The sequence below is a fragment of the Centropristis striata genome, chromosome 23 (genome assembly GCF_030273125.1).
Source record: "Centropristis striata isolate RG_2023a ecotype Rhode Island chromosome 23, C.striata_1.0, whole genome shotgun sequence".
NCBI classification, from domain to species: Eukaryota; Metazoa; Chordata; class Actinopteri; order Perciformes; family Serranidae; genus Centropristis; species Centropristis striata.
The window spans coordinates 1297863-1321183 of NC_081539.1; the positions used below are offsets into that span (position 1 = coordinate 1297863).

General features: G+C 37.7%; 1 protein-coding gene across 1 annotated transcript in view; it reads left to right on the forward strand.

The window, feature by feature from the left end:
* The window catches only part of dnah5l (dynein, axonemal, heavy chain 5 like), a 99047-nt gene that overhangs the window by 45882 nt on the left and 29844 nt on the right, over window positions 1-23321 (forward strand). The window contains exons 48-71 of the mRNA XM_059326795.1: window positions 936-1130; window positions 1238-1372; window positions 2086-2143; window positions 3880-4011; window positions 6318-6535; window positions 7191-7325; window positions 8183-8359; window positions 9289-9378; window positions 9476-9601; window positions 10793-10894; window positions 12084-12251; window positions 13370-13576; window positions 14316-14408; window positions 14854-15090; window positions 15919-15984; window positions 17815-17955; window positions 18554-18685; window positions 18809-18919; window positions 19219-19373; window positions 19883-20004; window positions 20394-20623; window positions 21418-21576; window positions 22136-22292; window positions 23083-23228. Coding sequence (XP_059182778.1) covers window positions 936-1130; window positions 1238-1372; window positions 2086-2143; window positions 3880-4011; window positions 6318-6535; window positions 7191-7325; window positions 8183-8359; window positions 9289-9378; window positions 9476-9601; window positions 10793-10894; window positions 12084-12251; window positions 13370-13576; window positions 14316-14408; window positions 14854-15090; window positions 15919-15984; window positions 17815-17955; window positions 18554-18685; window positions 18809-18919; window positions 19219-19373; window positions 19883-20004; window positions 20394-20623; window positions 21418-21576; window positions 22136-22292; window positions 23083-23228 — 3492 coding nt within the window. The remainder of the gene's footprint in view (window positions 1-935; window positions 1131-1237; window positions 1373-2085; window positions 2144-3879; window positions 4012-6317; window positions 6536-7190; window positions 7326-8182; window positions 8360-9288; window positions 9379-9475; window positions 9602-10792; window positions 10895-12083; window positions 12252-13369; window positions 13577-14315; window positions 14409-14853; window positions 15091-15918; window positions 15985-17814; window positions 17956-18553; window positions 18686-18808; window positions 18920-19218; window positions 19374-19882; window positions 20005-20393; window positions 20624-21417; window positions 21577-22135; window positions 22293-23082; window positions 23229-23321) is intronic.

The following is a 23321-nucleotide window of genomic DNA, read 5'->3' on the forward strand; positions in this document are numbered from 1 at the left end:
ATTACAAAAAAAAAGACACAAAATTACTAAAAAAAAAAGACACAAAATTACAAAAAAGACACAAAATTACAAAAAAAAGACACAAAATTACTAAAAAAAAAGACACAAAATTACTAAAAGAAAGACACAAAATTACACAAAAAAAGACACAAAATTGCAAAAAAAAAGACACAAAATGACAGAAACAAAACTAAATTACTTAAAAAAGACACAAAATGACCAAAAAGACACAAAATTATTTTAAAAAGACACAAAATGATAGAAAAAATGAAATTACTTAAAAAAGACACAAAATTACAAAAAAGACACAAAATTACAAAAAGAACACACAAAATGAGAAAAAAAATTCACAGAATTACCAAAAGAGACACAAAATTACAGAAAGAAAACTAAATTACTTAAAAAAGACACAAAATTACTTAAAAAATACACAAAATGACCAAAAAAAAGACACAAAATTACTAAAAAAAAAGACACAAAATGACAAAAAAAGACACAAAATTGCCCAAAAAGACAGTTATTTTAAAAAAGACAAAAAACGACACAAAATGACCAAAACAAGACACAGAATTATTTTTTTTAAAATACACAAAATTATTTTTAAAAAGACACAAAATGACCCAAAAGACACAGAATTATCAAAAAAGACACAAAATTATTAAAAAAGACACAGAATTCCACAGAACCAGTCAGAGGGTTCTAGAACCTAACTGTATTAGAGCCAGAGTTTTAGAACCGATCTGACTCGTAACGAGTCTCGAGGTTCTTGGACTGAAGTTCCAGAGAACCAGTCAGAAGGTTCTGGAGTTCTTGAACCTTACAACCTAAAACTTGAACTTCCTCAGAATCTGAGTGTGGGACTCGATGTAGAACTGTTCTCCCTCTGAAGCAGCCACAACGTTCTAGACTTTAACAGGAACTATTTGGTCCTCCAGAACCCGGGTTACGCTGGTCGCCAGGAGCTGCCCGAGAACCTGAAGATCCAGTTCCGCACCGTAGCCATGATGGTCCCGGACCGAGCCATCATCATGAGGGTCAAACTGGCCAGTGCAGGTTTTCGTGATAACCAGGTTCTCAGCAGGAAGTTCTACACGCTCTACAAACTGTGTGAGGAACAGCTCTCCAAGCAGGTCCGGCAGAACATCTCACGTTCTCCTCCCACTGTTCACAACGTTTACCTCTCACCTTTATTCATTTTATTTATTATTACTCATGAAAAGTGATGTTCTTACACCAGGTCCATTATGATTTTGGCCTGCGGAACATTTTGTCGGTTCTGAGGACGCTGGGAGCCGTGAAGAGATCCAACCCTTCAGAACCAGAGAAGACCGTGGTGATGAGAGTCCTGAGGGACATGAACCTCTCCAAACTGGTGCGTCTCACTTATTTATTATAAGGTTATTATAGTTAACGAAAAGTCACGAAAAGTGACGAAAAGTCACGAAAAGTCACGAAATAACGAAAACTAGAATTGAAAAAACATTTTCATTAACAGAAATAAAAATTAAAACGAGATTAAAAAGAAAAACAATAACTAACTGAAACTGTAATTTGTGGTTCCAAAACTAACTAAAACTAACTAAAATTATAGTGAAAATGTCCTTCGTTTTTTCGTCTTTGTCAACTTTTTTCATCCGTAAACCTTTTTGGTTGATTTGAAATCTATTTCATGTTTTACTAGAACTTTTGTGTGTTTTTGACCTTTCAAAAAAAAAAAAAAAAAAAAAGGTGATTATTATTATTTTTTTTGTCATTTTTTACCTCTTTTTTTAATAGAAATGTTTACATATTTTTTTGTTCATTTTATTGCTTTTTTTCCATTTTATGTCTTTTTTTGGTCATGTTGTGTCGTTTTGCACTTTTAATGACTTTTTTTTGGTCGTTTTTTATCTTTTGGTAGTTTTCTATATTTTTATAGTAATTTTGTGTCTTTTTTTTTGTCATTCTTTTTTCATCTTTTTTGTTCATTTTGATGGTTTTTGTTCTATTTACGTCCGTTTTTGGAACTCTCCACTGTGTGTGTGTGTGTGTGTGTGTGTGTGTGTGTGTGTGTGTGTGTGTGTGTGTGTGTGTGTGTTTATGCAGGTTGACGAGGACGAGCCTCTGTTTATGAGTCTGATCAACGATCTGTTTCCTGGCATCGGTACGTTTATTTTTCATATTATTTGTGATATTTATTTTCTTCCTGCTGCATGGAGGTAAATATGAGTTATATTTGGGCTGTGGATATACTTTTTTTATTATTGGGATTTTTATTTTTTTTATTTTTCTGTATTTTTTTTCTGTAACATTTAATTAATTATTTAAAGATTATTCTTTATATTATTTTTTTGTCTTTATTCAAATGTAAGTATGTGAAAAAATAAGATTTCTGTTTAAATCAGCTTCATAATTTATTTGCCTTGATATAAATGTGAATGTTTTTCTTTTTTCTTCCATTTATTTATCATTATAATTTATGTAACATTTAATTCATGGTTTAATTCATTTTTTACGTTTATGTTTAATTTTATAACATAATTTACTCATTTAAATGTTGGTTTGTGTTTAATTTTACTTACATGAATTCCTCTATTTATTTACTATTTATTTAAATATTAATTTAATATTATTTATTAATTTATGTAAGATTAAATCAATAGATAATCAATAATGTTTATATTTAATAATTTCTTTGGTACTTTTAATGCCACCCTGATTTAAATATAGATATGTAATAATCATTAATATTCATATTTTAATAAGTGTCATTTATTTATTCATTATTTTTTATGAATTGACAAATTTCATTATTTAATGAACGCCTACATTCATGTTTGTTATTATTTTTGGTAATGTGATAAATATTTAATTAATATGCCTGCCTGAATTAGCTTAATAATTTATTTATCTTTGTATTATTTCCCTTATTTATTTTCCTTTCTTCTTAAATTTTTCCCTTTTATTTGACTTTATTTATTATTATTTATTAATTATACATTTAATGTGATACTTGTAGGAATACAACATAAATTAATATTTCTGTTATAAATCATCTTTTATATTTATTTATCTCTATATTAATTCCCCTATTTATTTACTGTCCGTTGTCATTTTTCCCTTCTATTTATTATTTTATTTTATCTTATTATTAATCAATTTATGTCACATTTAAACTTATTTGATGCTTGTTTTTATTCTAAATATTATTTATAATTAATTTAATTTATTAATCTACATTTTTATTTATTTTATTTCACCTGAATGTTTGCAGGTAAATATGTGAGTTTAACTCTGAAGTGGCTACATTAATATTAACCCTTTGCATCATTTTTTAGATACTTTTCATTCTGCCACTTGGAAAAAAATGTGTAAAATGCATATTTAACATATTTAACATCACTATCATACTTTAATTTTATTTGCACAATCTCATTAATGTAACCTGATAATTATTTTTTCACTTTGACTCACTGGATCAACATTTAGAACCCAAAAGAAACCAAAAAAACAACAAACATTAAAATCTGATTCTAAAAAAATAATGTTTTTTTTTCCCCTTTGGAAACAATAAATAACGCTCACTGAGTTTTAAATGTTACAAATGTGTTTACAGGTTGCAAATATAACATACAATCTATATTTTAATGCTAAATATATTAGACTTTTTCTCTGTTTTACTTTGCTTCTCATCATGAAACAAAACCTGCAGTTTTAAGGCAGAACAGAGGGAAAGTTACGACGTCGCCTCGTTTTTTATGTCGTGACGTCATGAAGAAGTAATGATGTCACTAACTAAAGAGGATTAAAGCCTCAAAGTGAATCACATGATGACCATTCTATGATTATTTCCATGTTTTAGAGACCTTGTGTGTGTGTGTAAATGTTCCTCCTGTGTAGTTCTGGATAAAGCCGGCTACCCAGACCTGGAGGCCTCCATCTGCAGTCAGGCCCAGCAGGCCGGTCTGATCCCCCACCAGCCCTGGATCCTCAAACTGGTCCAGCTCTATGAGACGCAGAGAGTCCGACACGGTACCAACAACCAGCAGAGAACCACCAACAGCCCTGTAGAACCCGATCCTGTAATAAATTCCCGATAATGTAGTAAATTCCCGATAATGTAATAAATTCCCGATAATGTAATAACCCCGATAATTTAATAAAAATCTGCACTTGAGTCGATTGAAAATGTAATAAAATCTGATAATGTAATAAATTCCCGATAATGTAATAACCCCGATAATGTAATAAAAATCTGCACTTGAGTCCATTGAAAATGTAATAAAATCTGATAATGTAATAACTTCCTGATAATGTAATAACTTCCTGATAATGTAATAAATTCCCGATAATGTAATAACCCCGATAATTTAGTAAAAATCTGCACTTGAGTCCATTGAAAATGTAATAAAATCTGATAATGTAATAACTTCCCGATAATGTAATAAATTCCCGATAATGTAATAACCCCGATAATTTAATAAAAATCTGCACTTGAGTCCATTGAAAATGTAATAAAACCTGATAATGTAATAAAATCCCGATAATGTAATAAAGTGCATTTCCCAATAATGTAATGCACTTTTTTTTTTTTTACCAATAATGTAATAAAGTATAACATTAATGGGAGGTTATTACATTATCATGGTAGCCTTCATTTCGCAAGTCCTGATAATGTAATAATTCCCCAATATTGTAAAAATTTAACAGCAGACCAGCCATTACTTGGGTTCAAGTGGTGATACTGTGCATCAACTCTAGCTCCAGAGCTCTAGCGCCACCAACAGGTCAAAGTTGAATGTTTAGTAACTTTTGACCCGTTCATCCGTTTTTCACAAACGAGGTATCACTGGAACCCTTGGGCCAATCCGGGCTCAATGCATCCTCAATGGGGTTTTTCGGCCATATTGGATTTTCCGCCATCTTTGATTTGATCAAAAACCTTCCATTAATGTTATACTTTATTACATTATTGGTAAAAAGTGTATTACATTATTGAGAAATGCACTTTATTACATTATCGGGAAGTTATTACATTATCAGGTTTTATTACATTTTCAATGGACTCAAGTGCAGATTTTTATTACATTATCGGGAATTTATTACATTATCAGGTTCTACAGGCCTCAAACATCTAATGCTCACATTTATACTGTTTGACATGGTTTTCCTGCTGCCGTCTGTCTCTTTAAAAACTTCTCCTTCAAACAAAAAAGCCTGGTCTTCTCTGATTGGTCATCACCATCATTGCAGCCGGGGACAAACTAACAAAGTCATAACGGCTTATGTTGTAAAAATAGACACAAAATTACCAAAAAAAAGAAAATAAATTACCAAAAATATGGAAAAAAGAGACAAAATTACAAAACGACATTTTAAAAAAAAGGTTCAAATGTTCAGCCTTTCCTGTCCTCTCCTCTCTGCTCTGTGTAAACAGCCTCTCCTGTCCTCTCCTCTCTGCTCTGTGTAAACAGCCTCTCCTGTCCTCTCCTCTCTGCTCTGTGTAAACAGCCTCTCCTGTCCTCTCCTCTCTGCTCTGTGTAAACAGCCTCTCCTGTCCTCTCCTCTCTGCTCTGTGTAAACAGCCTCTCCTGTCCTCTCCTCTCTGCTCTGTGTAAACAGCCTCTCCTGTCCTCTCCTCTCTGCTCTGTGTAAACAGCCTCTCCTGTCCTCTCCTCTCTGCTCTGTGTAAACAGCCTCTCCTGTCCTCTCCTCTCTGCTCTGTGTAAACAGCCTCTCCTTTCCTCTCCTCTCTGCTCTGTGTAAACAGGAGAGTTTTCTGTCTTTTGTTGCTCTTTTATGACTTTTTTTTTGGCCATTTTAAAAAAATCTTTTTGGGTAATTTTTAGTATTTTGGTCATTTTTAATTTGTGTAATTTTTTAAATATGTGTTGGTAATTTATTTTAATATTTTGTGTGTTTTTGACCTTTAAAAAAAAAAAAAGGGTACTTTTTTTTGGTCATTTTATACCTTTTTGGGGGATTTTTTTACATTTTTTTTGTTCATTTTATTGCATTTTTGTCATTTTATGTCTTTTTTGTTATTTTGTATCTTTAGGTCGTTTTGTGTCCTTTTTAGTTGAATCTTTTTATGGTCATTTTGTGTCTTTTTTGCCATTTTGTGAAATTTTTTGGTCAAGTTGTGTCGTTTTGCACTTTTAATTACTTTTTTTGGTCATTTTTAATCTTTTGGTAGTTTTCTATATTTTTATAGTAATTTTGTGTCTTTTTTTTGGTCATTCTTTTTTCATCTTTTTTGTTCATTTTGATGCTTTTTGTTCTATTTACGTCTGTTTTTGGGCCTCTCCTGTCCTCTCCCCTCTGCTCTGTGTAAACAGGTATGATGGCGTTGGGGCCCAGTGGTGCCGGTAAGACCTCCTGTATCCAGACTCTGATGCGGTCCATGTCAGAGTGCGGCGCTCCGCACCGAGAGATGAGGATGAACCCTAAAGCCATCACGGCGGCTCAGATGTTCGGCTCGCTGGACGTCACCACCAACGACTGGACCGACGGCATCTTCTCCACCCTGTGGAGGAAGACTCTGAAGAGCAAGAAGGTCTGCTGGAGACTCACTCCATTACTGAGAGGAAACACGTCAACAAATAAATAAAAACCTCACAGCAGGGGTGGAATAACTAAAGGTTTTTATTCTTTACTGAAATTTAAATGTGTGTGTGTGTGTGTGTGTGTGTGTGTCTGTGTGTGTCTGTGTGTGTGTGTGTGTGTGTGTGTCTGTGTGTGTCTGTGTGTGTGTGTGTGTGTGTGTGTGTGTGTGTCTGTGTGTGTGTGTGTGTGTGTGTGTGTGTCTGTGTGTGTGTGTGTGTGTGTATGTGTGTGTGTGTCTGTGTGTGTGTGTGTGTGTGTGTCTGTGTGTGTGTGTGTGTCTGTGTCTGTGTGTGTGTGTGTGTGTGTGTGTGTGTGTGTGTGTGTGTGTCTCTGTGTGTGTCTCTGTGTGTGTGTGTGTGTGTGTCTGTGTGTGTCTGTGTGTGTGTGTGTGTGTGTGTGTGTCTGTGTGTGTCTGTGTGTGTGTGTGTGTGTGTGTGTGTCTGTGTGTGTGTGTGTGTGTGTGTGTGTGTCTGTGTGTGTGTGTGTGTGTGTATGTGTGTGTGTGTCTGTGTGTGTGTGTGTGTGTGTGTCTGTGTGTGTGTGTGTGTCTGTGTATGTGTGTCTGTGTGTGTGTGTGTGTGTGTGTGTGTGTGTGTGTGTATCAGGGGGAACACATCTGGATTGTTCTCGACGGTCCTGTTGACGCCATCTGGATCGAGAACCTGAACTCGGTTCTGGACGACAACAAAACTCTGACGCTGGCGAACGGAGACCGGATCCCCATGGCGCCCTGCTGCAAGGTGACATCACGGCGCCGCGGTGCTCTAACCCGGCTAACGCCACACTAGATCACTCATATAGAGATCTAGTCTGGAGAACACCGGATCATTTCTCCGTAGAGGAGGCGGGGCTTAGGATCCTCCAGAGCCGTTTATTGGCCGCTATGAATGTCTATCATCAGCGTCTGTAGGTAGCTCTTAGCCAATCAGATCAGTTATACCAGATGACGTAGTAGAGCAACAGAAATTGATGTTTACATAGCCGGACTAGCCCATCTCTACTTTGAGACTAAAATGCTCAGTTGCCTCTGCAACGCTTTTCTGCAGCATGTTCCGACTCTCTATTAAACCAAAAAAAAGTCATAAAATTACAAAAAAAAGAGGTGAAAAAAGACACAAAATTGCCCAAAAGTTTGTGAAAATTATCAAAAAAGACACAGAATTATACAAAAAAAGATGTTAAATTAAAATACACCTAAAAAAGACAGAATGATCAGTTATACCAGCTGACGTATGTAGAGTGACAGAAATTGATGTTTCCATAGCCGGACTAGCCCTCTAGCATCTCTACTTTGAGACTAAAATGCTCAATTCTGCTTCTGCAACGTTTTTCTGCATCATGTTCTGACTCTCTATTAAACAAAAAAAAAAAGGTGTGTGTGTGTTATTTAAATTTTCTTAACATTTAATGCAGCACTAATTAAATGTCGGTTTGTGACATAAATTAATATTTATGTCTTAATAACCGCCATTATTTATTTTTTCATCAACAAAGATAGAGCAGAAAGAAATGTAAATTATTCACTCTGTTTCTCGTATTCACTCCATTCATTCCTGAGATGTAAATGTTGCTGATTCTGCAGGTTTCTCTCTTCCAGATCGTCTTCGAGCCTCACAACATCGACAACGCGTCCCCGGCCACCGTGTCCAGGAACGGGATGGTGTTCATGAGCTCGTCGGTGCTGGGCTGGAGCGCCGTGCTGCAGGCCTGGTTACTGACGCTGCCACCGCCGCACGCCGCTGCCCTGCAGCGCTGCTTCACCTGCTGCTACCAGGTCAGCACGCCTCACAGCAGATACAGAGCCGTCACTGCAACATGTAGAGACTAGAAAAAGTCCTGCAGGTCTGATCACAACAACCACAACAACTAGAACAGTCTTAGTGCAGAATAACACAGTTAGAATGACAGAAACCAGAAGAAAAGTTCAATTTCTCTGATAAATGATTATTTAAAAATTGGAATAAAACAGAATGTATATATAAACACTTTTACAAGTGTCCTGAATGTTGTAAAAAAAAAAAGTGCTCCACATATTGTACATATTGAAGAAAAACCCTCACAAAATGACCAAAAAAGACCAGAATTGCCAAGTAAGGCACAAAATTACCAAAAAAAGGACAAAATTACGAAAAAAAAGACAAAAAATCACAAATAAAAAAGACACGAAATTGGCAAAAAGGACATATAATTACCACAAAAAAATATGTAAAATGACCAAAAAAGAAACATAATTACCAATAAATACCCAAAATTACCAAAAAAAGACACAAAATGACCAAAAAAGACACAAAATTACCAAGAAAGGCACAAAATTACGAAAAAAAAGACAAAATTACTAAATAAATGACACAAAATCACCAATAAAAAAGGCACAAAATGACCATAAAAGGACATTTTGTGTCTTTTTGGTCATTTTGTGTCTTTTTTTAAACAATGTTGTGTCTTTTTTTAGTAATTTTGTGTCTTTTTTTTAGTAATTTGGGGTATTTATTGGTAATTATGTTTCTTTTTGGGTCATTTTGTGTTTGTTTTTTTAGTAATTTAGTGGGGTTTTAATCATTTATTGTCTTTTTTTGGTCATTTTGCCTCTGGCGGCCCCCAGGTAGTTTGAGTTTGAAACCCCTGCTCTAAATGAAGCTTGAGAATCCAGATCTAGAAAAAAAAGTGAACGTGGTCCTGAATGTGTTTGTGTTGCTCCTGCAGGACGTGCTGGACTTTGTCTTCACGGCGGTGTCTCCTAAGATGCAGGTGTTGGAGTGTATGTACATCAGACAGACCATCGACCTGCTGCAGGTACACACCGCTCACACTGTCAGGGGTCAGGGGTCAGGGGTCAGGGGTCGGGGGTCAGGGGTCAGGGGTCAGCTGTTCCTCTGCTCTGTGTGTTCAGGGTCTGCTGCCGGCGGAGGAGAGGGGCCCCGGGGCCCTGGACCGGCTCTTCGTCTTCGCCCTGATGTGGTCCCTGGGGGCCGTGCTGGAGCTGGACGACAGAGCCAAGATGGAGGCCTTCCTCAAGGTGTGTGTGTGTGTGTGTGTGTGTGTGTGTGTGTGTGTGTGTGTGTGTGTCTTTCTTAGATTTTTTAAAATGTTTTTTTCCCCTAACTTTGTTATGTCAAAAGTATTTTTATTGTATTCTGCTACTTCAGTACATTCAATGTCTATAAAATAAATACATTTAAAATTAATAAGAAACAAAACAAATTTTGGACATAAATGAAAAAAAATAATTTTTAATCCATTGAAATTAATTAATTAATTAATTAATTAATTAATGGATGTTATTAAAAGTACTAAAAATAATATTGAAAATAAATTTAGAAATGGATCTGGAGATAAAATACATAAATATGCTTTTTTTTACAAAATGAAAATTAGATAATATAAATTTAATTCATTCATTCATTTTTTAAGAACTAAAATGAATAAGTAACTTCATGAATAACTGCATGTTATTAAATGGATCAGAAATAACATTAAATGTAAATATAGACATGAATCTATAGATAATATACATTAACAGATGTATTTTAAAATTAAACCATTTAATACACACATTTAAAATAAATATAAAATGATATAAATGAAATGGGTTTAAAAAAAATGTAACTAATAAAATGAAATTAAAAATGTTTTGTAAATTCATATGATATTTAATGGACCAAAAATAACATTAAAAGTCAATGTAGACATGAATCTGTGGATAAAATACATTAACATACATATTTAAAAAAAAAAAAAAAAACACATTTAAAATACATACAAGATCATATAAATGAAATAAAAATAAAAACAATTAAATTGATAAAAAATAAATATTTAACTTGATTTGTAAATTAATGTTTTAAAATCTACCCAAAGTATTCTTTTAGAAAAAAATAATCTAAAGATAAAATACATGAATCAAAACATGTATTTAAAAAATAAAACATTTAAAAATAAGTTAAAATTATATAAAAAAGTAACAAATTATATAAATGGAAAGGTAAATAGTAAAAAAATAATAAAAATAAATAAAATTAAAATAGTGAAGCAAATTATTTTTTAAGGAATTTATAAAAATGTGAATAAAATAACCAGACATGAATTCATGTCACAATTTATAAATGAATTAATGTCTCATGTTTATACATTGAACGGTCATAAATGTATGTGTTGAGTTATTTACTTTAGTTGTTGACTGTATCTTGTTGTGTGTTTGTGTGTGAAGGGTCACAGCTCGTCTCTGGACCTGCCGCTCACTCACCACCAGGAAACCATCTTTGAGTTCACCGTCAGCGAGGAGGGACACTGGGAGCACTGGTCCCACAGGGTCTGCTCCCTCACATTCTCCTCCTATCAATATATCATCCATAATATATAATCTATAATCTATACATCCTGCACCTCAATAGTCTTTCTGCACAATAACACAGTTAAAATGACAGAAACCAGAAAAAAGAGTTGAAATTTCCTGAAAAATTACCCACAATTGTTTAAAAAAAACTCACAAAATTACCAAAAAAGACGTAAAATGACCATTAATAGTTTTCTCCAAATATTGAAGTATTGTCATGTTTCCAGCCTCTCCTGTCCTCTCCTCTCTGCTCTGTGTAAACAGCCTCTCCTGTCCTCTCCTCTCTGCTCTGTGTAAACAGCCTCTCCTGTCCTCTCCTCTCAGCTCTGTGTAAACAGCCTCTCCTGTCCTCTCCTCTCAGCTCTGTGTAAACAGCCTCTCCTGTCCTCTCCTCTCTGCTCTGTGTAAACAGCCTCTCCTGTCCTCTCCTCTCAGCTCTGTGTAAACAGCCTCTCCTGTCCTCTCCTCTCAGCTCTGTGTAAACAGCCTCTCCTGTCCTCTCCTCTCTGCTCTGTGTAAACAGCCTCTCCTGTCCTCTCCTCTCTGCTCTGTGTAAACAGCCTCTCCTGTCCTCTCCCCTCTGCTCTGTGTAAACAGCCTCTCCTGTCCTCTCCTCTCCTCTCTGTGTAAACAGCCTCTCCTGTCCTCTCCTCTCAGCTCTGTGTAAACAGCCTCTCCTGTTCTCTCCTCCTTTGTGTGTTTTTATGTGTGTTTTTTGTATTTTTTTGTGTTCAAAATGTTGATTCAGTAAGTCAAAATGAAAAACATAATAATCAGGTCATTAAATTTTCATTAAATTGGTGAATTGGTGAATTAATGACTACATATAAACACCTTCTAATGCACAACATGGGTCTAAAATCACCTTGTGCGTTAGAAGAGTAGTGATAAAAAAAGGGTTTTTATTCAAAAAGTAAGAAATGAAAACAAAAAATTAGGACGTATGATGATCAAAAGATCACAAGTTATTTGAGTAAAACCTGGAATACTGAATGATGAAATTAATTTATTGCAAAGATATAGAACATAAAAACTCAGTGGGGTCACTTTAGATCCATGTTGTGCATCAAAGGGTTAAATATAACAGGACGGTGGCTGATGAGGGTCAGATGGAGCTCTGATCGTTGATAAAAACCCTTTTCTGTCTCCGTCTGTTGGTGTCCAGGTCCCAGAGTACGTCTACCCCAAAGACCACGTCCCGGACTACTCGTCCATCCTGGTTCCCAACGTGGACAACGTGCGGACGGACTTCCTGATGCAGACGCTGCTGAAGCAGAAGAAGGCGGTGCTGCTGATCGGAGAGCAGGGCACCGCCAAGACCGTCATGATCAAAGTGAGTCCACAACCACCACTCACGTCTCCGCCCTGCTGCTTCTTCTTCTTCTTCCTCTTCTTCTTCTTCTTCTTCTTCTTCTTCTTCTTCTTCTTGGACATATTAAACCCCGTCATGGTGGAAAGTCAACGTTTTATGGCACGCTGCTACTTCAAAACATTCAAGTTTTTGGGGTTTGTTGCCCAACATTGTACCATAACGGTGCACAAGTGAAAAAGAAGGCTTTTAATATTAATTTTAACATAATTTATTTAATAAACATGTGTGAAAGATTCAGTAGCTTCAACAGGGAACAATTCATAACATTTTACATTTAAAATCATTATAAAAGGAACTTTTTTTAACCGGTTTCTTGTCTGAACATCTTTTTTGTTAATTTTGTGTCTTTTTATTGGTCATTATATGTCTTTTTTGGTCATTTGTGTCTTTTTTTGGTCATTTTGTGTCTTTTTTGGTTATTTTACGTCTTTTGGTCATTTTGTATCTTTTTTGGTCATTTTACGTCTTATTTTGGTCAATTTGTGTCTTTCATGGTCAGTGTATGTCTTTTTTGGTCTTCGTGTTTTTTTGTTTTGTTTTTTTGGTTATTTAACATCTTTTGTTGTTAATCTTGTGTGTTTTTTTGTCAATTTGTGTCTTTTTGTCAATTTGTGTCTTTTTTTTGAATGAATGAATGTCTTGAACAGTCTAAGTGTATAAAACTATCAGAAATGAAGGTTAACTCTCCTATTAGTAGGAATATATTTTTTCCAGATGGAAAAGTTCCAGGAAATTATGTTTTGACGTTTTGAGTGATTTTTGTGGCGTAAAATCGCAAATCTGTTTCCTTTGGAAAAGTCTGCAAATGGTGTTTCAATATGGCCTCCTGGAGGTCATGTGACAAATTAAAGCATTGCTATTGGTTCCCTAGACTCTTCCCTCTTTTTAAAGTATCGCATCACTCAAAAACATGCATTGTAGAAATCTGACAGATCAAAAATGGGGCAACACCGAACCATAGAGGGTTAACAGATGAATCTAAAAACAGGCATTATCAGCAGAGTTGTTGTTGTTGGTGTTGTTGTTGACGTGTTTGTGGGCGTGTTGTTGTTCAGTCGTCTCTCTGGCTCCCCCTGCAGGGCTCGTTGGCTCGCCTCGACCCGGAGCTGCACCTCAGTAAGACGATGAACTTCTCGTCGGCCACGCTGCCCGCCATGTTCCAGAGGACCATCGAGAGCTACATCGACAAGAGGATGGGCGCCACGTACGGGCCGCCGGCCGGCCGCAGCATGACCGTCTTCATCGACGACATCAACATGCCCGTCATCAACGAGTGGGGCGACCAGGTCGGCTCGGGCTCTCTGATTGGTCACTGGGGCTCTCTGATTGGTTGCTGGGGCTCTGATTGGTTGCTGGGGCTTTCTGATTGGTTGCTGGGGCTCTGATTGGTCGCTGGGGCTCTCTGATTGGTCGCTGGGGCTCTCTGATTGGTGGGCTGGGGCTTTCTGATTAGTTGCTGGGGCTTTCTGATTGGTTGCTGGGGCTTTCTGATTGGTTGCTAGGGCTTTCTGATTGGTTACTGGGGCTTTCTGATTGGTTACTGGGGCTCTCTGATTGGTGGGCTGGGGCTCTCTGATTGGTTGCTGGGGCTCTGATTGGTCGCTGGGGCTTTCTGGTTGGTTGCTGGGGCTTTCTGGTTGGTTGCTGGGGCTCTCTGATTGGTGGGCTGGGGCTCTCTGATTGGTCGCTGGGGCTTTCTGGTTGGTTGCTGGGGCTTTCTGGTTGGTTGCTGGGGCTCTCTGATTGGTGGGCTGGGGCTCTCTGATTGGTCGCTGGGAATTTCTGATTGGTTGCTGGGGCTTTTTGATTGGTCGCTGGGGCTCTCTGATTGGTCGTTTTACAAATTATAAAAAAGGAGCTTCATAAGAGAAAAAAATATCATAAATCAATATAAAATATTCTAAAAGTATCTATGAAATAAAAGAAGAGTTTGAATCTCCGTTTTAATAAATAATTACGCAGATAAAACTCTCAGCGACCAATCACATACTGAGCCCCGTTTGTCCCGCCCCCTGTCTCCCTCAGATAACCAATGAGATCGTGCGTCAGCTGATGGAGCAGGGAGGTTTCTACAGTCTGGAGCGGCCCGGAGACTTCATCACCGTGGTCGACGTCCAGGTCACTATACTATTATTATATGCAGTAATATTCATTATTATTATTACTATTACTATTATTATTATTATAGGCAGTAATATTCATTATTATTATTATTATTATTGTTATTATTATTATTACTATAGGCAGTAATATTCATTTATATTATTATTATTATTATTATTATTATTATTATCGGCAGTAATATGCATTTATATTATTATTATTATTATTATTATTATTATTATTATAAGCCATAATATTATTTATTTGGATAATTAAGCCTCATTTATTTATTTTACCTTTATTTATGTATTTAATTTTACCCACTTTGTGTTTATTTATTTGAATATATGGAGTAATTTATATATTTATATCCACATGTCATTTAATTTCCCCTCAGTGATGTATTAACCTCTATGACTGAATATAATTATGTATAATGTGTTACTGAATGTGTTCCCAGCTGGTGGCGGCGATGATCCACCCTGGCGGCGGGCGGAACGACGTCCCTCAGCGTCTCAAGCGTCAGTTCTCCGTCTTCAACGTCACGCTGCCGTCCAACTCGTCCATCGATAAGATCTTCGGCACGGTGGCGGCGGGACACTTCTGCCCGGAGCGAGGCTTCCCCGCCGCCGTGTGCTGCCTCGCCGCCGCCCTCGTCCCCACCGCCAGGCGGGTGTGGCAGGCGGTCAAGGCCAAGGTGTCACACTCAATATTCATACAGGAGATACATAAATAAACAATGAATACACGAGGCAACACATTAATAGAAATAATATCAATATAGGCACAAAAGAAATGCAACATAAAACAGTTTTAATGACATAAATTACAAAAATTGTATTTCTTTGATCTTTTTAAAACATTTTTTTTTTTACAAAATTTCAGTATAAATTCATTTATATATTAGCATTTCTTTATATTTTACATTTTGTATCACAGATTTATTAAACTACGTGGATTTTCATTTATTTATTTTATTTTGTCTAATTTATTGATTTATTTTGTCTAATTTATTGATTCATTTATTTGATTTTGTTTAATTGATTTATTTATTTTATTTTGTCTAATTTATTTATTAGTTTTATTTTGTGTAATTTATTTATTTATTTTATTTTGTCTAATTTATTAATTCATTTATTTATTTTTTAAATTTTGTATTATTTACTTATTTATTTGAAAAATAAATAAGACAAAAACATTGCAACATTGCAAATATTTCCAGAAATATCTGTGTTTTTTGTGTATCATTTAATGAAATTAAATAAAAACAATAATGCAAATATAATAATATCATATATTAATTAAATAAATACTTATTTATATATTTAATAAATATGTAAATTAGTCAATATAATGCAGTAATCAATTGATTTACAAAATGCTATTTTTATACTACTTTTATTTATTTATTTATTCATTCTAAATTACACATTTATTTCACATTTTTTTTAAATTTCTATTTCTTATAGAAAGTCATTTCCCGAAATGTTTGTTTTTAATAATTAATAAGATGTTTGTTCCTCAGATGTTGCCGTCTCCTGCAAAGTTTCACTACATCTTCAACCTGAGAGACCTGAGCAGAATCTGGCAGGTAGAAACTCTTTCCTCTCTCTGATTATTATTATTATTATTATTATTATTATTATTATTATTATTTATTCACTTTGTTTCTGTTTGACTCTGCAGAGATTCTTCATATTTACTGCAGGGTTCACGCTGCTTTTACCTCCGGAATAAAAAATAAATAAAAGTCTTTGTGCAGCTGCAGATTTTGTACTAAAGTTCCCAATTAAATAAAAAAAATAATACTTTTTATCTGCCAGTTATTTAATTCACATAGGAAAAGTAAAAAAAAACATGCATATTGTTTTTTAGATTGGTTATTTCTGTATTGAAAATAAATATTGAAACTGTTTCATGGATGCATAAATAAGCTGCAACTTAATTAATGTTTAATGTCCTGACTCTCCATTATGAATTTTATTAATTACATGTATTAATTAATACAATTATTAATTTTAATTATAAAATAATTCATTAATTTTTAATATTTCTGGATGAAATTAAAAATACATTCAAATTATATCATGAATACAGTAATAGACCAAAAACTAGATACAATTTAATTTAAAAAGTCAAAAATAACAAATATGATTGTTAAAATACACAAAATAACAGAAAAATAATGGATAAAATAAAAGATAACTTTTACATCATTTTTTTTTTTTTTAAAACAGGATATAACTTTAAAAAAAGACAAAAATAAAGGAAATTTACATCATAAATACAATAAATGTCAAGATTTACAGGATAAAAGAGTCCGGGAAAAGCGTGTGGCAAAAACACTCACCCTCTTCGTGTTGATAACTTGAATGGAGCTCGTGCTGCCAGTTCCAACTATGCCGGTATTCTTTCTCGGGCGTTTGTTTGACACTTGCTGGGGCTGTTGCTGTGCGCTCGGCTCACGCACAGGAGCCGGCCGGCGGCGCCCATTCCTCACGACGTCAATCCACAGCGGAGCAGTGCGGGGTTTTGATGGTGAAGACGGGCCATCGCATACGCTGGAAACCACCGGTGTCGCTTCCTTGGCGTCGTTCGTCTCCATGCGCTGCAATTCGCCACGCACGCCATCCGCCAGAGGCTCACCCTGGCTCCCGCTGCCATCCACAGCGCGAGCGCCCTCGTCGGTAGATCCATAGGGGTGCTCCAAAGCGGACACCCGGTCGTGAATAGACGTGGTGATTGCTTGTAAGCTCTCACAGGTGACATTTTGGGTTTCTAGCGTTTTTCCTCACTCAAGTGATGTCGTTGCTTAGCTGGTCCAAACGCCCCAATAGCACAGAGACATCAATGTTATCAAACGTAATCGGTGGCAAGTTGTCCAAGTGGTGCGAGACAAATCTAGGGATGTTTTCACCACATTCATTCAACACCTTCAAGCACGTTTTGATGTTATTTACGTCCTTCTGTGCCCCTTTGTGGGCAACATTGCGCTGAGTCGTTTGAGGGCAGACGTCAAAGAGAATGTTTTTCGACGCCTCAATCCACTCGGAGCTGAAGTTACCCGTAGCCAGTAGGACGATATCATCGTGATTTAAACGTCTCATTTTTATCACAAGGAAGTTTAGAAGTTCGTCCACCACGATGATCTTATTATCCGTGGTTCGGTAGATTTCCGGGTTTGTGTGTAATGGGATGCCAGCAGCCCCACGACGAGCTGCAGCTGCCATCGCCCTAAGAATGACTTTCAGTTAACAAAGAAAGAAAGAGACTCAGCGAAATGCAGGCGTATTTTAATATTGAGTGTAGAGATCGAGCTGTGTGAAAATAATCATAAAGTTGGTTATTATGAGAACATGATATATTGGAATATTTCTCAGTGTGTGTGTGTGTGTGTGTGTGTGTGTGTGTGTGTGTGTAGGGGGTCCTGGCGGTGGGCTCTGAGGTGTGTCAGAGCTCTGAGCTCCTCTCGGCTCTCTTCCATCATGAATGCTGCAGAGTGATCGCCGACCGATTCATCGACGGCAACGACAGAGAAACGTTCAGCAGCATCATGGAGAAGGTGACGAGTCTTTACTGACATGCCCACTTTATGTTGATAACCCACGAGTCTTTACTGACATGCCCACTTTATGTTGATAACCCACGAGTCTTTACTGACATGCCCACTTTATGTTGACGTGTATAAAATGAGCTGCTGGGACCTCTTGGAGAATCACAGGCTCATGAAACTTTACAACCACAGACAGAGGATGGATCACACAAAATACACAAATCTACTAAAAGTTTCTGAAACCAGATCACAGCAGGATTATTCTCTCTAGAGTCTGAATGTGGGATTACTGGAGGAGTTTTTAACTTTTTATCAATTCTTAAGTTTAAAATTTGTTGACATTTGACACCAAAGTTGTGTAACAAACTCGGCATTTGCTGCAACAACTTATGAGACATTACTGAGCATGAGAATGGTCTTCATAAACTCCTATCATAATGATATGAACCCTTATGAATTAAATAGAGAGCGTATTAATATTCCAGATTTATGACTGTAACATCTCAGATTATTTCAGGTTCCAGTTTTCAGATGATGATCGCTACTCATCATAGCTTCGTCATAGCTGGCTAAACTTTGGTTTGGTTTTTGTGTCCTCTCCGCTCAGATCACAGTGGAGGATCATGGGAGATCTCTGATAGAGCACGCTCAGTGGGACAGCCCCTTCGTGGACTTCCTGCGTGAAGCTCCGGAGGCGACGGGAGACGAACCTGAAGACAGCGAGCTGGAAGCTCCGAAGGTCTCAGCTTATGATCTGATTTTTAATGAAGTTGTATGAAGGATTTTTGTCCCTGCAGACTAAATCATTCTTTATGAAATCTCTCTGATGTTTCAGTCCTGTTTAAACTGATATGATTGACAGGTATACGAGCCAATCCCGTCGCTGGACGCGCTGGCGGAGCGGCTCTCTGTTTTCCAGCTGCAGTACAACGAGGCGGTGAGGGGCGGAGCCATGGACCTGGTCTTCTTCAAGGTAATTTCAATCAAATAATCCATCCATCCATCCATCCATCCATCCATTTATCCATCTATCATCCATCCATCCATCCATTTATCCATTAATTTATCCATCCATCATCTATCCATTTATCCATCCATCCATCCATCCATCCATCCATCCATCCATCCATCATCCATACATCCATCCATCTATCCATCATCCATCCATCCATCCATCCATCATCCATCATCCATCATCCATCCATTTATTCATCATCCGTCATCCATGCGTTTCTATTGGTTAACGCCCCTCTGTGTCTGGGCCAATCACAGGACGCGATGACTCACCTGATGCGGATCTCGCGGGTCCTGAGGACGCCGCAGGGGAACGCCCTGCTGGTCGGCGTGGGCGGGTCGGGGAAGCAGAGTCTGACCAGGCTGGCCTCGTTCATCGCAGGATACCAGACCTTCCAGATCACACTGACCAGGTCACACACACACACACACACACACACACACACACTCTCAAAATAATTGACCATAATGGTTGGTTAGCTCCATCGCTGTCAGGGGGAAATGCACATTTTAAAAAATGTCTGTTTTATCAAGAATTCCTGGCAATTTTCCTAGGGCATTTTGTAACATGCAACAACATGCAAATAACATGCAACCAACATGTTATAACATGTAATAACATATAATAACATGTAATAACATGTAAGAACAAGTAATAACATGCAACCAACATGTTATAACATGTAATAACATATAATAACATGTAATAACATGTAAGAACAAGTAATAACATGCAACCAACATGCAACCAACATGCAAGAAACATACAAACAACATGCAAATGACATTCAAATAACATTAAACAACATGTAACAACATGCAAGAACATGCAACAACTGCCCATCTGCACGAAAAAACATCAGCCTAAACAAACATCCACTTTGTGGCGTGTGTGTGTGTGTGTGTGTGTGTGTGTGTGCAGGTCGTACAGCAGCAGTAACCTGCTGGAGGATCTGAAGACTCTGTATCGTATCGCTGGTCAGCAGGGGAAAGGCGTCACCTTCCTCTTCACCGACAACGACATCAAAGACGAAGCTTTCCTCGGTACGTCGCTCTGCAGCTTCAGTGTTCATCAGATTAGTTTCACACATAAAAGAGTAATATTTTACATCATAAATACAATAAAAGACAACATTTAAATGTGATTAAAAAAATGGAACTAACAGAAAAATGATGGATTGAACAAAGGAGTAAACTAATAAAAAGACAAACATGTCTTTGAGCAGGCAGTTTAAATTACATTAATCATAAAAAACTAAAGCCGAATTAAAATGGATTAAAATATTTTACTGTTTGCATGTAGTCGGTTGTTAAATACTTGTGCACGTGTGGACAAAACCTGCTTAGTCATCAATATCAGGGTTAAACAGAACAGAAGTGTTCTGTTTGAGTGTTTGTGTCCCGTGTGAAAACAACGTCCACCTCCTCTGCAGAGTACATGAACAACGTGCTGGCGAGCGGCGAAGTTTCCAACCTGTTTGCTCGTGACGAGCTGGATGACATCACTCAGGATCTGATTCCCGTCATGAAGCGGCAGCACCCTCGCCGACCTCCGACCCCGGAGAACCTCTACGACTTCTTCCTGTCGCGAGTGCGGAGCAACCTGCACGTCGTGCTCTGCTTCTCGCCCGTCGGGGAAAAGTTCCGCTCACGATCGTTAAAGGTGAGTTGTTTTAGAGCAGCTCCAACATCAGGAGCAGACAGGAAGTGTCGTCAGCCTGCAGTGTGTCAAACCTCCAGCAGGGGGCGCCACCGTCCGGTCCTCTCTATCTCTAACAACCTGAGATGACTTCTCACCTCATTTATCAGCTCAGAAAACATTCTGCTCTCTAGTTCCAAGTCTTCTAAAGACAATCTGCTGTTAGTGTGTCAATAATAAATAGTGGAAACAGGAGATGGAGCAGGTGTGGTTTGATTGACAGGTGGCTGTCATCAGCATAGAAGCAGAACAATGCATTTCCACAGTTTGTTCCAACATTTAGTTCATTTAAAAAAAGTCTCTGCTCACTTTCTCCTCTATAGCATGTAAAAACGACCAAAAACATATACAAAATGACCAAAAAAAGAAACAAAATTACCTAAAAAGACACAAAATGACCCAAAAAACATAAAATTACTAAAAAATGACACAAAATTACCAAAAAAATGACATTTAGTAGATTCTTTCTGTAGAACAGTGAACAACCATGAATTATTTTTCAGATAATTTCTTCAAAATTACAGATAATAAACAGTAAATATCTGTATTTAATTAGCTGAAAGGAACTTCAGCCAGAGCTGGCCGTAAACAGGAAACCAGAGGAGTGAAGGTTCTGTACACAGAACGCTGCGAGAACCTGAATATTATCCATAAATCACTCAGGACTTCATGATTCAGAATATAACGACTGCACGACCGTAACGACCTGAGTCCATGCAGGTGTTCTGTCAGTGACCTGTGACCTTTGACCCCAACAGTTCCCGGGCCTGATCTCGGGCTGCACGGTAGACTGGTTCCAGCGCTGGCCCCGGGACGCCCTGGTGGCCGTGTCGCATCACTTCCTGTCTCAGTACCAGGACCTCCGCTGCTCCGAGGACGTGAAGCGGAGCGTCGTGGTCACGATGGGAAACTTCCAGGTATCAACTCACTCTAACCCCTGTTAGACCTACAGGAACCTGGTTCTAGTTCTGGTTTAAGTTCTAGTTCTAGTTGTGGTTCTGGTTCTAGTGTTAGTTCTGGTTCTGGTTCTAGTGCTAATTCTGCTTCTAGTTCTGGTTTAAGTTCTGTTTCTAGTTCTGTTTCTAGTTCTGGTTCTGGTTCTAGTTCCGGTCCTAGTTCTGATTCTATTTCTAGTTTGGGTTCTATTTCTGGTTGTGGTTCTAGTTCTTTTTCTGCTTCTAATTCAAGTGCTGGTTCTAGTTCTGGTTCTGGTTCTAGTTCCGGTCCTAGTTCTGGTTCTAGTTCTAGTTCAAGTTCTAGTGCTAGCTCTGGTTCCTGTTCTGGTTCAAGTTCTGGTTCAAGTTCTGGTTCAAGTTTTGGTTCAAGTTCTGGTTGTGGTTCTAGTTCTAGTTTGGGTTCTATTTCTGGTTCTTGTAGTAGTTCTAGTTCGGGTTCTATTTCTGGTTCTGGTTCTGGTTCTGATTCTAGTTCTAGTTCTAGTTCAGTAGAGTAATCTGATTGCTTCTTCCTCTGCAGGACCTGGTGGCGGAGAAGTGCTCTGAGTATTTTGAACGTTTCCGCCGTCAAACGTTTGTGACGCCGAAGTCCTACCTGTCCTTCATCGACAGCTACCGGATCATCTACGCACGCAAGATCGCCGAGGTCGGCACGCTGGCCGAGCGCATGAAGACGGGTGAGTCAGAGTGAGTCTGAATGAGTCAGAGTGAGTGAGAGTGAGTGAGAGTGAGTCTGAGTGAGTCTGAGTGAGTCGGAGTGAGTCGGAGTGAGTCGGAATGAGTCAGAGTGAGTCTGAGTGAGTCTGAGTGAGTCAGAGTGAGTCAGAGTGAGTCAGAGTGAGTCAGAGTGAGTCTGAGTGAGTCTGAGTGAGTCGGAGTGAGTCGGAGTGAGTCGGAGTGAGTCGGAGTGAGTCGGAGTGAGTCAGAGTGAGTCAGAGTGAGTCAGAGTGAGTCAGAGTGAGTCAGAGTGAGTCTGAGTGAGCCGGAGTGAGTCGGAGTGAGTCAGAGTGAGTCAGAGTGAGTCAGAGTGAGTCTGAGTGAGTCTGAGTGAGCCGGAATGAGTCAGAGTGAGTCGGAGTGAGTCGGAATGAGTCGGAGTGAGTTTTTTTTGTATTTTACATAGAATTCACTGTAATTTAACATTCAACACGAGTAATTGAATATAATAATGTAAAAAAAATATATATATAATATAATAAAATATTGTCCCATTATATTAATTAACATATTTCAACTTTTTATGGTTAATATTTGTTTTTTGTTTATTTAATCTATAAAGCCCTGTAAACTAATAATACAGTTCATTTCTGGAAAATAACTTTTTTCTGGTTATAAATTATGTTTTTTGATCTTTTTGATCATTTTTCCTGAAGAAATGATTCATTGCTTGATACAGAAATCCTCTGGAGGTGAACTGCAGCTGGTGAATGTGCTGTTTGTTGTTGTTGTTGTTGTTGTTTCCTGCAGGTCTGTGTAAGCTGATGGAGGCGGAGCAGTCAGTGTCTCAGCTCTCTGACGAGCTGCTGGTGAAGGAGCAGGAGCTCGCCGTCGCCTCCCAGAGGGCCGAGGAAGTCCTGAGGGAGGTCACGGCCAAGGCTCAGGCTGCTGAGAAGGTCCGACACAACGAGACACAGAACAACACACAACAACACACAACGAAACACAACAACACACAACGAAACACAACAACACACAACGAAACACAA